This window comes from Nelusetta ayraudi, unplaced genomic scaffold (genome assembly GCF_046127955.1).
Source record: "Nelusetta ayraudi isolate G7.1 ecotype Tasmania unplaced genomic scaffold, CSIRO-AGI_Nayr_v1 ptg000130l, whole genome shotgun sequence".
Classification (NCBI taxonomy): domain Eukaryota; kingdom Metazoa; phylum Chordata; class Actinopteri; order Tetraodontiformes; family Monacanthidae; genus Nelusetta; species Nelusetta ayraudi.
In genome coordinates, this window is record NW_027466180.1 from 637,585 (window position 1) to 653,316 (window position 15,732).

General features: G+C 46.9%; 1 protein-coding gene across 1 annotated transcript; it reads right to left on the bottom strand.

Annotated features, from left to right (window-relative positions):
* Nucleotides 1-136: 136 nt before the first annotated feature.
* On the bottom strand, nucleotides 137-14,527 carry wipf1b (WAS/WASL interacting protein family, member 1b). Its single transcript, XM_076050893.1, has 9 exons — nucleotides 14,383-14,527; nucleotides 4,656-4,746; nucleotides 4,430-4,559; nucleotides 4,168-4,332; nucleotides 3,318-4,011; nucleotides 3,148-3,233; nucleotides 2,894-3,064; nucleotides 1,722-1,835; nucleotides 137-1,543 (listed from the first exon to the last, which is right to left on the bottom strand). Exons 2-9 carry the CDS (start codon nucleotides 4,698-4,700, stop codon nucleotides 1,491-1,493), a joined length of 1,458 nt encoding a protein of 485 aa, XP_075907008.1. The 5' UTR covers nucleotides 4,701-4,746; nucleotides 14,383-14,527; the 3' UTR covers nucleotides 137-1,490.
* Between the last annotated feature and the right edge of the window lie 1,205 nt (nucleotides 14,528-15,732).

Consider the following 15,732-nt stretch of genomic DNA (forward strand, 5'->3'; position numbering starts at 1 on the left):
TTTGTTCCCAGGAGTTCCCAGGAGATATTGACACTGGCGTAATGCTTTGTGGGTTTGCAATCCAATCCTTCCAGTGTGTAGTTACATTTTCTTTTTTTTAAGAATGACTTTGATGAGAAACCTTTTGTAGAGAACATTAAGAATCAAAATTCTTTTATTTATTCATATGAACATGATTGTCTTCCAGAAAATGTTTCTTTGACCAAACATAAAAGTACATCCTTTATACTGAAGAATTGTTTAAAGCTGTGCTGGTGAAGCCAATGGGGGGGAGAACATAACACTGCACATTCCAAACGCATAACTTAAAAATAAAAATTACAGTCTTTCAACAAAGATGTACAGGTCCTACATTGGAAGCCAAGACATCCTTAAAAAAAAAAACAGCAAAATAACAATCTGCAGCACTTTCATTAGATGCTGCCATAACGCAATCAACAACGTCCTTCAAAATAAACCTCAAACAAAACCATAACATGCGTGCTTACATGTTGGCATTTAACAATTTCTTTTAATAGTACCGTTAAGTGAAACACATTCATGTCAAACTGTGGAGGAACAAGTGGCTTTGGCATATTAAGCGTGCATTCAACCTGATGTTTTTACACAGCTGTAACAGCTGGTTGCCGTCTTCTGTTGATGAGTGTGTGTGTGTGTGTGTGTGTGTGTGTGTGTGTGTGTGTGTGTGTGTGTGTGTGTGTGTGTGTGTGTGTGTGTGTGTGTGTGTGTGTTGCTACTTTATGCAGAAATCAAGATTCAGTATTGCTGCTCTTTTTTCATTTTCATATCAACTCAGGTAAACTAGTCTTGGTTAAACGATCACAGAATTTAAAGGCACCAAAGGTGTTATTTCCCTTCAATCATTAAAGCAGCCTTCAAAGGAAAAGGAAAACACTGCTATAAGGAACAGACAAAACTTGTTGAGGCACTTATGCAGGCAAACTGGCTGCGTAATAAAATCTGACTGACTACTCTCAGAGTCTGATGTTGAGATTTAAAAAAACAACAACAAAAAAAGATGTCTCAGCTGTGTAAACATGATGCTTAAGTCTCACCTGAGACCAGCTGAACCATTAAAACATGACTATTCTTCTTTACCGTTAAGTTTGAGCTTAAAACAAACAAAAAAAAACAACCTGTACCTCACAGGCTCTTTAGGTTCGAGGATAAAGGTTTTGGATAATGGAGGAGAAAAAAAAGCAATGCTGTTCACAGGAGCCAAGAGGTTACAATCAGAGATTATCGAGGCTGTAAACGTGGAGTGAACGCTTGGGAACAACTGGTCTGTTATTGGTGCTGCTCCACGCTGCAGAAGTGTGTGTGTGTGTATAGTTCTCCTGGTCCAGTATATTTGCAGCAGTAGTCCACACTCTAACCACAGTTGAAGGCGCAATGAGGAGGAAAGCAGGCAGCGACAGAAAGAAACAGAAAAGCGAAAAAAAAAAAAAAAAAAAGAGTCCCGTGGCTGTTTGTTTGCAGTTTCCTCTTCTTCACCTGGGTATCGGAGGAAGAGGCGGAGCTCCTCGCTCCTTTTTCCCAGGACCTGGAAATGAACAGTCACAGAGAAGACAGTTTTAAACACTTCCACTAGGTGGCAGAGTGCTACCGTCTCCTCCCGCTTATACCCTACACGCTTCCATTATTCGTTTTATTTTGATGCCACTGTAATCTGCGTAAAAAAACAAAAGCAAACATTTCGATGGTTGTTGATGGAGACTGACCTCGGCCATCAGTCTTGGAGACCTTGCTGGGGTAGGTCTTCTGGAAGGGAATGTAGGGCTCAGGAGGAGGGAAATCCGACACAGGGTGGAAGGTGAAGCGAGACTCCCACTCGTCTGTCGTCAGAAACAGAAGGTTTAGTTTAATGGCAAACTCGCAATTCACAGAAACTGCAAAACTGATCTGAGAAACATTTTTTTTAATACTTTTATCAACCTACACTGAAGTGTGGGAAAGATGTGTTTGGTCATAAATCTTTCATCCAAAGTAAATTAAGGCCGGTGTAGCAACCTTTAATCAATATTTTAATCTAAATATACAGGGGAAAAAAACGAAATAGGCAAAGTGAATGAAACTCTGAGGAAATTGACATAAAAGAGTTCATCCATTTATTTCAGTCGCATCCTTATTAAATTTGCTCCACTGCACCAGCTGAGTATTTGTGTCTGTTGGAAAGCAACACAATCGCCAGGGAAAACGCTGCTGCTCATGTAAATTTGATTAACCGGCGTGTTTTTACTGGCGGGAGTCGCAACCGTCGCTTTCGTCTCCCACCGCCCTCCAACTCCAACCCCCTTTGACTCCACAGGGCAAAACTAACAAGAGCTGGGGATCAGCGGGTTCTCCTGCCAGGCTTGCTCTCTCTGGAACTTGTGGTAAAAACAACACGGAGGGTTCACAGCCGAGCAACTCCGCTTCCACTCCGTGATCATCCTGCACAGTCACCACCACTCTCAGGCATCCCGGCACTTTTTATGTGATTTTACAATCAAACGGGTGGCGGCTTTCCGGCAATATTTCAAAGTTTTTAAAGGTCTAGTGTGCAAAAATTTGGAGATTTTGAGAAAAAACAGCGACATCAAGTGGTTACAGTTTAGATTGCAGCGCTCTTTCGCTCACGCTCCCTCTCCCGAGTTTGCCGGTGAACTACGGTGGCCCTGCGCACACAAACCTGGATACCTCGTCCACCTTCTTCTTTGTTGGTTGATTTGATTTTATATTTTTGTACCACCGTTCAAAGGGTAGGAAAACCAATTTACTTTTATTGTGCTGCAAGTATACACTTTTATTAATGTATTTATGGGGCTGTATATTAAGCTTTTACCAATATAAAATTAATAAATTAGTCCATATTTTACACACTGGACCTTTAAACAGGACCAAGTGGACTCACTCTGTTGGTTGTGGTGGGAGTTCTGGAAGCCGTTGCCCATGGGCGGCGGCGGCGGGAGGGGTCCCCCCGCCCCCGGCCTGTCCGGTGGGAGGGGCGGTCTGCCACCTGACGACCTGATGCTGCCTCCGCCCACGTTTCGCCCGGAGGGGGGAGGGGGAGGAGGGAGGGGCCCTTTGGAAACAGAGGAAATTTTCTCATTTTAAATACAACGGCTGAGGCCTCCTCCCACGTTTTTATAGAAAGAAGCTGCTGACCTGTGCGTGTCGACTGGTTCCTCCCCAGAGACGGCGGCCTCTCATTGGGCGGAGGGGGGAGGGGCCCCGAGCGAGCTGGACCGTGGCTGGCAAAATACAAACACATTTTTTAAGATGTGTTAAGCGCCCGAGTGCAGCGTCTGTGTGGATGAACAGGAAGCAGCAGGTACCTGTTGAGGGAGCTGTTCCTCTGGGGCAGACGCGGGTTACTGTGGTCGTCGCCTCCAGCCGGAGTGGACGGGAGGGGCGGCGGTCCCGGTCGGCCTGGCGGGAGGGGGGGCGGCCCCCCACCGGGTGAGGGTCGGGAGGAGGGTGAGGAGGACGAGGAGGACGGCGGCTTGGAGTTGATGGAGGGCGGAGGGGGGGGCATGTCCCGGGACGACCAGTGGCCACCAACAGGGGCGGGTGGCGGTGGGGGGCGGTCCTCCGGCAGTGGGGGCCGCCCTCCCGGGGTGGGGGGCAGGGAGTGGCGGCTGCTGCTGCTGGGAGGGTGGTGGGAAGGCGAGGAGAAGCCCGGCCTGTGGCCGGCCGAGGGGCCTCCAGGAGGGGGGGGCAGGGGGCCGTGCCTCCCCGGCGGGACGCTGGGAGGGGCCGAGTTGAAGTTGGGTCTCCCCGGCGGCGGGGGGGCGCCTCGGGACTGCGGGCTGCTCTGGGTGGGTCGAGGTGTGTTGGGGATGGGCGGGGGCCCCCCCATGCTGTCCGGCCTGGAACTGGGCCGGCCCTTTGGGAGATCGGGAGGGTTCCCACGGTGACCCGGGGAAGATCCGGGCAGCTTCGGGGGGCCGCCGCCGCCAAATGGGGGGGCGGGGCCACTGGATCGGCCCCCAGTGGGGAGCGCAGGTCCTCGACTGGGCGATGGAGAGTCTGAAGCAACACAGCAAAGATGACTTGACGTTACAATCCCTGGACGAAGGAATCTCGGTAGGAGAAACATGACAATCTATCTATATCTATATCTATATCTATATCTATATCTATATATCTATATCTTATATTACTGCTGCTTGTCAATTCACCTACCGGTGGAGTCTCTGTTTGTTGCAGACCTCAGTTTGGGCATCCCGCCTGCAAACAGGCCTCCTAAACCTGCAGGTGAGCTGCCGCCAAAACCTCCTCCTCCTCCTCCACCACCTCCACCGCCGCCGCCACCTCCACCTCCTCCTCCTCCTCCTCCTCCTTTAGGTTCTGGACAAATCGTCAGACACATACAGGAACCAGTCATTGACATTGCAGAGGAACTACAGCACTGAGAGACAAGGTGGTGGTCCTGACAGGGACGTACTGTCCAGCTGAGGTCCACTCCGGTCATTGGTCACCGCCTTCTTTAGCCGAGACCCTTTGCAGATGTCCGACAGCAGAGCGTTCCTCCCCTGGTTCTCCGACCGGTTCAGAGTCGGCTTCTCAGTGTTGGCCTGGGACACACGTGCACTCAAACATTCAGCCATGAACAAACAAAACACAGAAATAATCTGAAAACAAGACGCACGCAGTGACTGATGCCAACTTACCAACGCAAAGGTGGGAGGGGGAGGCGGGGGAGGCGGGACAGGCATCTTCCTTTTATTTTACTTTGGTTTATATGCACTGGAACAACACGCCCTGGTGGACAGATGAGACACACGCAACACGATTAACTCGAGTCCTTCCGACACGCACACGTGTGTTTCCATAAAGCAAAAAGACCTCCCACCAAGTTAAGGCCCATGTCACTGGAATGGATGCAAACGGAGAAGATCAGCCCAAAGTATTTGTTTCAAAATAATTCAGCCAAAAATAAATGAATAAAGTTTGAGTAACCAGAGAAGGCAGCTCTTCCTCATTAACACGCTGTTTGATCTGCAGTGTCTTGGCAGGAGTTCACACAAGTCATTTTCTGCAGTCCATTTATATAGTTTAAAAAAAAAGTGATCCGAATATAAAGTCACAAACACATTCATATGACACCGATACTATATGTATTATATATATATATATATATATATGTATATATATATATATATCATGCATGTTCAAATTCACACCAAACAGACAATATCGAGCCTCTGACTTCAGACACACTCTCACAGTCAGACCTGAGGTCCTCTGAGGCCCTCTGACTTCCTGTATGCGGCTGACAAACAGGAAGTCACCGCTGAGCTCCAGCACCGCAGCCATCCGGTTGCCAGGAAGATGCTCGAACGTCTCTGCACCTCCGCCGCCTCACGAGGCGCTCTCCTCTTTCCTCCGGCTGACTCTCAGTTCAGCCCTTTTACTTGCGATTTGCCTCCGACAGGCTGCTGTCACATCTCGATGTCACCTTTGTTATTTCCGACCAGCATCGCTACTTCCTGCTCACCGTTAACAAAAAAAAAAAAAAAAAGGGGCCGTCTCATACAAATGCCAAACGTTTCCAGATCTGACGACCATCTGCCTGCACTTCCTTTGGCGCACACATGTATTTTGTGCACAGAACGAGCATGGTGCAATACCCGGTGCAATATTGGAGATTCATCTAGTTATGGATGGTGCAGTGGTACGAGTAAAGCATGAGGAAAAAAAAAAAAAAAAAAAGCCAAATAAATATGAAAATAATCTTTTAATTGAAAGCACTATTAAAATCTGACAGATGCACACATGCACAACACTGATACTTTCTATATGAACACTGCTCAGTAGCCAACACCCACACTTTCTTTTGAACAGGCAGAGATGCTGCAGTTATTAATGTGCGAAATTCAATTCAGACATTTGTCGTCAACGACGGTTCTCAGTATCAGCATGTGTGACTAAAACAGGTAGGGGAAGAGGAACATTTTGCTCACCAAGAGGTTAACACCCCAACAACCGCAACTTGGTGAGTGAAGTCTCCAGCAACCGTCAATCATTTTTTTTTGGTTTAATAAAACCAAAAAATAAAATCACAGGATTTTGAATTGATATGTTTCAGACTACCACTCATTTCAAAATATTCATTTTTCAAACCAGTCTTCAGTGGAGCAGTTGATATGACAAGCTGTCGAAAAGAAAAGCAAAAGGATATTTAGCCCTCTGTTTGCAGCTGACAGCAAACATGTTTGGTTGAAGCAAAAGCCAAATGTGAAAAAGTGATGATTTTTTTTTTTGTTTTTCCATTTGTTTGGACAAAAGAGACAAAAGCAAGGCGGCAGCAACGGCAGGCCAGAGTTGTTGGGGGAAACGAAGCGCTGCAATCAATTGCATCTAATTTACGGCGATGAAGTAAATTTTGCGTCACGAGACCTTTCAGCCGCCGGTTGTGCAGCGCTGATGGGAACTTGCGGATGAGAACATCACTTCCTCAGGCAGTGGACAAACGCTTCTGTTTTGCCAACAGAGTTTGTTTGGGTGGGAAAAAAAAAAAACCCTGCTCAGCTCTGCAACCTTTTTTTAAATCCTCTGGCACTGACAGAAAACAGAACTAGACACAAACAAAAAGGGCCAAACTGGCAAACTGAGGTCATTTCTGAGTCAATGGGAACAAACACACACACACACACACACACACACACACACACACACACACACACACACACACACACACACACACACACACACACACACAAAAAGAAAGAGTTTCGTGATAGGAAACAATTCTGAGAGGTGAGAAACTGAAATGCATGATGGTGACACACACACACACACACACACACACACACTAATATTAGCTAAGCACACAATGATCCCTTTGAAAGAGAGAGAAAGAGAGACGGAGACAGAATCCAGAGTTTGGATGCTTTAAAGGGACACACTGTTTCTCTCTCTCACTCGCCCCCTGCCCCCCCCCCCCCCTCTCTCTCTCTCTCTCGCTCTCTCACACACACACACACACACACACACACACACACACACACACACACACACACACACACACACACACACACACACACACACACACACATGTTTCCGTTTACAAATGCCCATAAAAAGTGTTTCTTCATGCTGCCACTGAGCCTCCTTCGCAGCCTCTCAGACCCTGCGAGAGTTCTAAAGCATCAGCATGAGCTCGCTCACGCAGACAAACACAAACGATGTTTGGGATTAAAAAGTAATCACGGCTCTGCCAAGTGATTTCAGTGCGGTCCCCTTAAAATCAGCACGCAAACACAACACCACAACTAACCCTCAACCACGAGCGACACTTTCAAAGAAAAGAAAGAAAGTCATAGCTGTGGTCATTACTCAGCTGAAAGTTCACATGTTTTGAACATTTTCAGATTCTCATCCCATCCTGAGGTGAAGCGCATGCTTTCAATAGCTGCGTTGCCGTTACTCCTAGAGGCGCACAAAACCTAAATATCGCAATAAAATGTTTGAAATATTGCTTTTATTTAGCGAAAACCTGTCATGAAAACGCAGCCATAGAAAGTGGACTAGAGGGCGGCGCCAACACCTGGCTGGGGGTGTGGTCACTCAACTGGAAGACATGTTACCGTCACCACCTGTGACATCACGAGGGGCTGCTTTTCAACACTGAGTGTTGAAAAGTGAATAATAACTCAAAAAAACCAATATCGTGTCTTTCAATTTTCATTTGATGTACTTCAATGTCACTATGGCAGACTCTGCACAAGTATCTGCATGTGAACGTGGTAGGTTGTGGTCTGAGAGGAGAGGATGGGTGGGCGTCAGTAACTTGACCACCGTTGATGCAGTCACACTGAAATCATAATTTCCAGCCATTCAAAGTTATGTTGTTTTTTGCTCAAACCACCACAGTGAGCGATCAGAAGCCGTTCATAAAGCTGCTGCTCAGCAAAAAGAAATAAAACGGCTGAGTTGATTTTGAACATGACTTAGGCAGAGAGAAAATGTAATTTTAGACACTGTGAATGTTGCCCAGGGTGGTGATAAAAGTGTGTGTGTGTGAAGTGTGTGTGTGTGTGTGTGTGTGTGTGTGTGTGTGTGTGTGTGTGTGTGTGTGCCCAGGCACGGAGAGGTGCTGAGTGGCTGAGCTAACATCCTGCTGCACCTTGACTTGCACTTGCTCACACAGCCACTTCTGCTGACATCTGTGGCTCCGTGGCTTCTAGATTCTTCTTTTCTCAGGCCACATTTCAGTTTCCACTCGCCACCAAGCAAAATAGAGCCAACTAAATAAATCACTGACATAGTGCACCAGTGTAATTTTTGGCTAAAAACAAATCCAGTTATTTCTTTTTAACCTAAGGTTGCGATAATTGGTTACAAATACCTAATTTTGATGTTTTATTGTTGCATCTGAGCAAATGCATTACTATATATTATTATTATTACATTATTAAATTAAAATCTCATTATTTTTATGATAATAATAATAATAATAATAAATGAACAAACAAATCATTATTCTTTTATACTTTTTTAAATTCCTTCTGCAGCAAGACGTCGTCTCTAAATGTGTCACGTCGGAGAAAATGAGCTTGGACGTGACAGCCACATGGCACCAACACACTCGACAGCTCACTGCGCGTTTACATCGAGCTCTTGTGACTTCCGCTGTTTCGGCTGCGACGCTTAAAAAGTGCAGCCGTGCGTGACAGCAGCCCCCCCCGTCGCAGCACAAATAAACTACAGAGGTCGTTGGCGCACCGAGCGGTTCTGAAGAGGTGCATCACCTCCTCAGTGACCACCACCACCACAACCCCTCTGCCCGTCAACGCCCCCCACCCCCACCTGTCTGCACTACTTACTCAGTATTCGTCCATAGACGAGTCAGCGGGATGTTGATAAGGTGGCAGGAGAAGCAACTGAGGTCATTCCTTTAGAGAAGGTTCAGAATGTGAAGCTGAAATGACACACGGCGAAGAAGGAGAAGAAGAAGAAGGAGAAATAGGAGAGAGAAGCAGAAAATTAGTAGCGTGTAAACAGTCTTTCATCATCTCTTCAGCGATCGCTTAGATTTTCTCAATTCCTCTTCTTCTGAACTTGCGTCTCACATTGCGGAGCACTCAAGTGCAAAGCAGAGTTAAATACAGCAGACACTACTTCCTCTTTGTGAGTTTGTGGGGGGGAGGCGGGCGGGCGGGGCGTGGGGGAGTGGGGGTTCCACTGAGGACTGTATTGACAAAAAGGCCTTTTTCCAAACCCATCACTATCTCCTTGACGTCCGGGCGTTTCTGGGAGACGACTGTTGGCATTGTGTGTGTCACCCGCTCAAAAATAATTTCACTACATCTATAGTCCTTATCAGCCAATGTGTATCTGGGCTGTTACTTTATTCCAGGATTTACCAACCTTTTTGGCACTGAGAGCTTCTTTGCCATGACATCCAGTGGCCAAATTATTTTGTACAGGGCCCCTTTAATGTATTTTTTTCTCCTTCGTTAACGCGAGACGTTCATGTTGCCATGGTTTGCTAAAGTACACAAGAGTGGCAATTGAAGCAGGAAATCCCCATTTTTATCTTAGAGACCAGCGGCATTTACAGTCAGTTAACTTCTTTAATCAGTAGACACACACACACACACACACACACACACACACACACACACACACACACACACACACAGTATTGTAAGTATTGACTGAGGTGATTCATAGTGATTGGTCATAGTTTGATCTTCCTGTGAAAACGCTGAATGACGTCAATATGATAAAATATCAAGACAGCAAAAACAGAGATTACAAAATTTAGTTAAATCCCTTTTTTAAAAAATAAAAAATAAAAAATCCCCCACATGTCACTTAATGGATCTTGCTCTGCCTCAACAGGCACCGCGGTTCCTCAAAGAAGCAGGAAGAACACCGGCGTCGTGTGTTTCACCCGCTGAAAATGAAGAACGGCCTCCATTTAGCCCAGTGCGACTGGATTAAAGCTGCCGGACAAAAGAGTTTACAGAGCGCCACAGCATCCACTTCCTGTGCACCATGTCACACTTCCTGCCTGAAGAGCACAACCAGGGGCAGCCTGCCAAGTCTCTCTCTCTCTCTCTCTCTCTCGCTCTCTCTCTCTCTCTCTCTCTCTAGGGGGGGGGACGACGACGACGGACTCACTTCATACATCACGTGGCCTGTCGCGCAACAGGAACTTGATGTGACTTCACAAAAGAACTTCCACATGCACCCCCAGAATAGTCCATTAGAGAAGAAGCGCAATTCTCACAGTTCAGCATTTTCTTTCCGAAGAAGTTCAGCTCAGAATTTGAGTAGATTTCGTCACCTTCACCTTTTTGCGTTTGGGACTGTAGAAACAGAAGCGATGTCTGTCCCTGTGTCTTGTTCCTTGTGGCTGACATTAAACCTCCATTGTTTTTTTTAATTGTTTCTTATTATCTTCCCACAATATAAAAGATACAATGTGTCCCAACGGCTAAATCTCATTGGAGTGTCGTAGCATAATTTGCCACTTTGCATTTTACAATAAGGTTTTTTTTTTCTCTGCTCGCGTGGAAAGTGGGGGAACATACACAAATCGACCCAACACTCTGTTTTTCTTGAGGCTTCACTTGTTGCGTCTCGCAGAGGGAACCAGTAACTCACAAGGCCGTCCTTGAAGCTCGTACGTACACAACACCACATATGTCGTCCAGACCGGCTTCAGAAAACGTCCGGGAGGGAGTGGAGGTGGTGGGGGAGGGGGAGGGGGTTGGTCCTTCATTCTGGTTGGGTTGCATTCAAAGCAGCAGTGCCAGGTAGATAAACAGGACCAGAGCAGCGAGTTCAAGATCTCCATGTTTGCTGAAAACCTGTAAAGCAGCAGCCTGCAGCCGCCGTCGTTAGCACAGAGCTTCAGGCAAACATTCATTAGCCTCAACAAGCAGGAAGGGGGGAGGGAGGGAGTGGGGTGAGGAGGTGTGGGGGAGGAGGGAGGGGGGTGCCCCCATCCGGCATGTCACAGTCACATGAAGAGCCTGCAGCCGAGTCAGTCACTTATGATGCTTTGTGATCACACCATGCCAGAGTGACTCACGTCCAGCCAGGCAGCACGCAGGCCTGACAAAAAATGTCATTCAAACACTTTGAAAAAATGAAAAGAAAAAAAATCTTTCAGTTCCAAGTGGGGAAAGAGCGGCAGCGGTTACTGGGAGCCCTCGGGCGCATTCTGGCCAGATGAGATGAGCCGTCCAGCGACGATGACTTTGACCAGTCGCATTCACATGGAGACGCGTGAGTTCATGAGTCCCAGTTCACAAGTCTCATTGATGAGTCCTACACCAGTTCATGAGTCCCAGTTCATGAGTCCCATTCATTAGTGCCAGTTCATGAGTCCCAGACCAATTCATGAGTCCCAGACCAGTTCATGAGTCCCTGTTCATGAGTCCCACACCAGTTCATGACTCCCAGCGCCGGGGTGGACGTGGAGATGCCACGATGCAGGATCACATGACTCGCAACAGGAAGCGCAGCCGAGTGCCGACGCGGAGCACAGTGCCGCTTTATGTTCCCTGCGCCGCTGCGGAGCCACGCGCGCTAAACGAATGCACATGGTGTCCTGTGACTGCAGAGACGTGCGCTCTCTTCACATTAGCGCGTCTCCAGTGCACCGAGGCTGGCGAGAGGGAGGAGGAGAAGGGGAAGCGGGGGCGAGGAACACCCGGGAGCAGCAGGAACCAGGGATGAGCTGAGGTGAATCCCAATCAAATGCACGTGGAAACTGACTTCTGTGGGGGGGGTTTTGCATGTGTGTGAGTTGCAGCTGTGAGGAATGCCAAGAACACAAGAGCTACAGTGGACCAAAAAACAAGTTTAGTGACACAAGCACATGATGAGCAGGGGAGCAGATGAACATAAACAATGCTCCTTACCTCTCCTTTCTAGGCAGCTGAATATAGTAGCGAGGCTGCTGCACTGTCATGCACACCAGGAACAGACATGCAGAAGTCAAGCCTACATGGTCTAGTTCCTCATTATTGCAAGTAAGAGGCCCTGCGAGATGACGCACACACAGAAACTAGTCACAATATTCAGTTGTGGGCCACAATCGCACAATCACGCACAGTTAGTTCAACTATATTAACTTAACACAGACCTGGGCAAAGTACGGCCCGCGGGCCACATCCGGCCCGCTGCGTGTCTCTGTCCGGCCCGTGTGAGGGCAGTCCTAAATTACACCATCTACCCATCGATCGCGAAGGTAGTTAGACTCGATCGCATGGAGAGAGAGGGGGAGAGTTGGGAAGATACTTCTGCGCCATTACCAGTTTTTTATTGCGATTGCGGTTTTAGGTTTTGGGCAATTGTAGGGGTCATAGAAACGCAGCTCTTGTCTTTCTTGTTGTCTTTTCCACCATGTTTTCCACCCTGATGGACAATAAAGATTGATTCTATTCTATTCTACTCTGTTCTATTCTGTTCTACAAAGGGCAGAGCTTGAGACCAGAGGGGGCGTAAAGTGTGGGGAGGTGGAGGCGGGGTGTATAGTCTTAGAGAGGGAACAGTGGCAACCAGACCAAATACAATAACAAACATGCATTGTCATCAATGCAGCATCAGAAAGTCACAGAAATATTTCAGTTAGCCTAGCAGAGCAAGCAGCAGAACATCAGCCCCAAGATGGCACCAGCCCTTTATGACATCACAAGGAGTGCCCGTTCCCCATAACCCCTCCCCAAGGTTAGCGGCACAGCAGGAGTCCTGGGTGTACGACACAGATCTGAGAGTTGTGTGAAGTGGCTCCGACACGGGACCTTTAAAGGCTGAATGATGTTCTGTTGCAGACACAACCAGAGTTCAATCACAGCTACCGCGGTGGCTCTGAATCCAAACAGTGTCAGAGCTGGTAGACACATTTCAGGGGGAGAAATGCAATGATTTTTTCCTACTGGGAGGGTGGGGGGAATACGGCGCAGCGGGCTTCAAGACTATTTCACACATTAGCTGCTCCAGACTGTGCGCTCAGCTCTGCCAGGCAGACGGCTGAAATATGAGCAGTAAAAAAGAGACGAACGTCCGTGAACTTATGCAACGATTGAGAACCCACCGTTAAGTAACATCCCGCATGACGAAAAGCATGAAAAGAACTTTCATGTCTGACGTGTTTCACTCGGGGCTCAACGAAAGGAAGCTTGCTGCGTGTGTGTGTGTGTGTGTGTGTGTGTGTGTGTGTGTGTGTGTGTGTGTGTGTGTGTGTGTGTGTGGCCTGTGCCGCCACATTCTGTGAGACATTCTTCAACCAGTCGGTGACAAGCATGTTTAAAAATGCACCGGCCACGACATGCAGCCCGGTGTTCATCCTAAAATTCAAGATTTTGAATAATGATAATAATAATAATAATAATAATAATAATAATAATAATAATAATAATAATAAAGAGCCTCTCAGAGTTTCAGCAGTTCAAACGGAGCCGAGCAGCTGGAAGTTTCCTGCTGCAGCTGTTTTATTGCCTCCTCGGCTGACCTTCAACTTAGACAGTCCAGTGTTTCAAGTTCCTTCATTTGAGAACGAGAGAGCGACACAGAGAGAAGAGGGGTAGTGGCGGGGGCTCTTATGACCTCAATATTTACAGAAGCTACTGAGCACGTCTGTGTGATCACACGCAGAGCCGCCACTTCCAGCCAAATGGCATTCTGTCAAACAGGTTGCGAGGCTCGCACTGAACAAAACATGTAAAGAAACGCTGCAAGACTGAAAAACACAGGAAAAGTCGAAGGACTTGCATAAGGTTAAAAAAAAAAAAAAAAAAAAAGCAGAAATGAAATAAATAAATAAATAAATAAATGTAGAGAGTGTATGTATGTGTCGGTCCAGGAAGTGGTCTCCAATCTGGTAAATACTTCCTGAAAATAATGAGCTGAAATATGCGAAAACTCTCATGCAGCCCAAAGCCTTCTCTCGACTCTTGAGCCTCTCTGCAGCTCCGCAGGAACAAACGCACGCACCATTCTTTATGGCTATAATCTCACAGAATGTAGACGTTTTCAATGAAGCTGCAAAATTGAAGACATTCTGACCATTAACTCGTGTGGAGAAGAAGAAAGCCCCTCGTCATTTGGCACCAGTCAAGCCAAGCAACCCACCAAATAACATTCACACGCACATGTATTGGGAGAAAAAAAAAAAAAGAAAAGAAAAGAAAAGAAAATGCCAAATGCCAAATGCTCCTTGAAAAAAAATAAAAAAAAATAAACAGAGCTTCTTTCTCAAGCGAGCTGCTGGAATCTCCTCCAGCTGCTCTGCAACTGAACTTCTCCCCACTTCGACTGGCTCAGTCTCACCGTTTCCGCTTCGCTCTTTGGCGCCGCAAACATGAACAGACCCGCACGCAGCCAAAAACCACTTAAGAAAAAATAATAATAGTGATAGAAAGAGCAGGGATTTACCTCTGTACGGATGACACGCGGTATGCAGCAGCGGCAGCAGCAGCAGCTACAACAAATCATCCATCCGAGCCGCGACGTCGGCGGAGCTTCTGCGGAACTTCTTCCTCTTCGGTCCGCAGCAGCAGCAATAGCAGAAGCCGGAGAGCTGGGCTAGCCTCACCCACAGCCGACACGCGCGCGCGCGCGCGCGCGCGCGAGATCTGCAGGAAACCACGGAGCGGATAGCAACACAGACGAGGATGAAAATTATTTTTCCACTTAATGGCCCCCGAATTCTGATGAAAATACATCTGAATACCACGAGACAAAATTGTGTCATGTTTCACGGTATATTTATTATTTGTTACTCATTAAAAAAAAAAAAAAAATCAATCAATCAAAGAAAACCCCTTTTCGGTTTATTTTTATTTTTTTAATCAGTCCTGAGTGCAAAGGATCCAGTTGTAACGCTACACTTTTCAGACTGGCTAAATTTTCAGTCATTAGATTCACTTTTAGAAGGACGATTCTGACCAAAATGAAAACAACACTGGTGGTATTTGCTTGCAAGAAGTCACTCTGTAAACCTGACCTCTTAAATTACAAATGAGTTTCTTTATTAAGAATAAATAAATAAATAAAAATCTTTACCTGACAAGGTCCAAATGGAATAAATATACATAATTTATCACGCGATGCAATCAGGGAGGATTAATGTGCACTATCCTCTCGGCATGCCTGCCCCTCTTCAGCACGGCTCTGGCTCCGGTTCCTGCAGCTGCGCCTGCTCCTGTCCAGGCTTTGGGCTGTGATGTAATGTTTCCAGATGTGGAACAACAAGAATGAGGGGGGACGAGTCCTTATTAGTCTGCCCGTATACCCCTCCGACATGTCTGGAGTACCAGCGTGGAGGCTCAGGCACGATTTACCAGTTCCACTGTTTGATGAGCGTATTCTTTTTTTAAGTTTCACATTTCTTGTTAATTATTGATGCAGTTTAAAAGTTACCTTGTTGTATAAAAAGGGAATGTGGTTAGTGGTTCAATGCATCGGTGGCCGGGCATGCTGCTGGATAATGTGGTTCACCCTCATCTCCAAAACTGGGCAAGTCAAATTTGGTGCCAGAAAGGTTGTTCAACACCGTCCCCTGCTGGACGGATGCAGACATTACACCGACATTTCCGTGGGCAATGAACGCTCAACTCTAAACACTTCCCATACAAAAAAGCGAAACAATTGAGACGTTACCGAGCTGTGCGTTTGAATCCATAATTGACAGGCAGCAAAATAAACAACAGAATTTCTTTCATCACCAACCACCCCATAGGTGGGCTGTCAATCTAAACAGTGACAAGGCGTGTCAGATGAAAA

Excerpts from the sequence above, each read along its gene's own strand:
- wipf1b (XM_076050893.1), bottom strand. The coding sequence starts at position 4,700 with ATGCCTGTCCCGCCTCCCCCGCCTCCCCCTCCCACCTTTGCGTTG. Across the intron at positions 1,836-2,893 it reads CTCCCACCACAACCAACAGA|ACGAGTGGGAGTCTCGCTTC; the intron begins GTGAGTCCACTT and ends TTCTGACGACAG. Across the intron at positions 1,544-1,721 it reads CTCCAAGACTGATGGCCGAG|GTCCTGGGAAAAAGGAGCGA; the intron begins GTCAGTCTCCAT and ends GTTCATTTCCAG.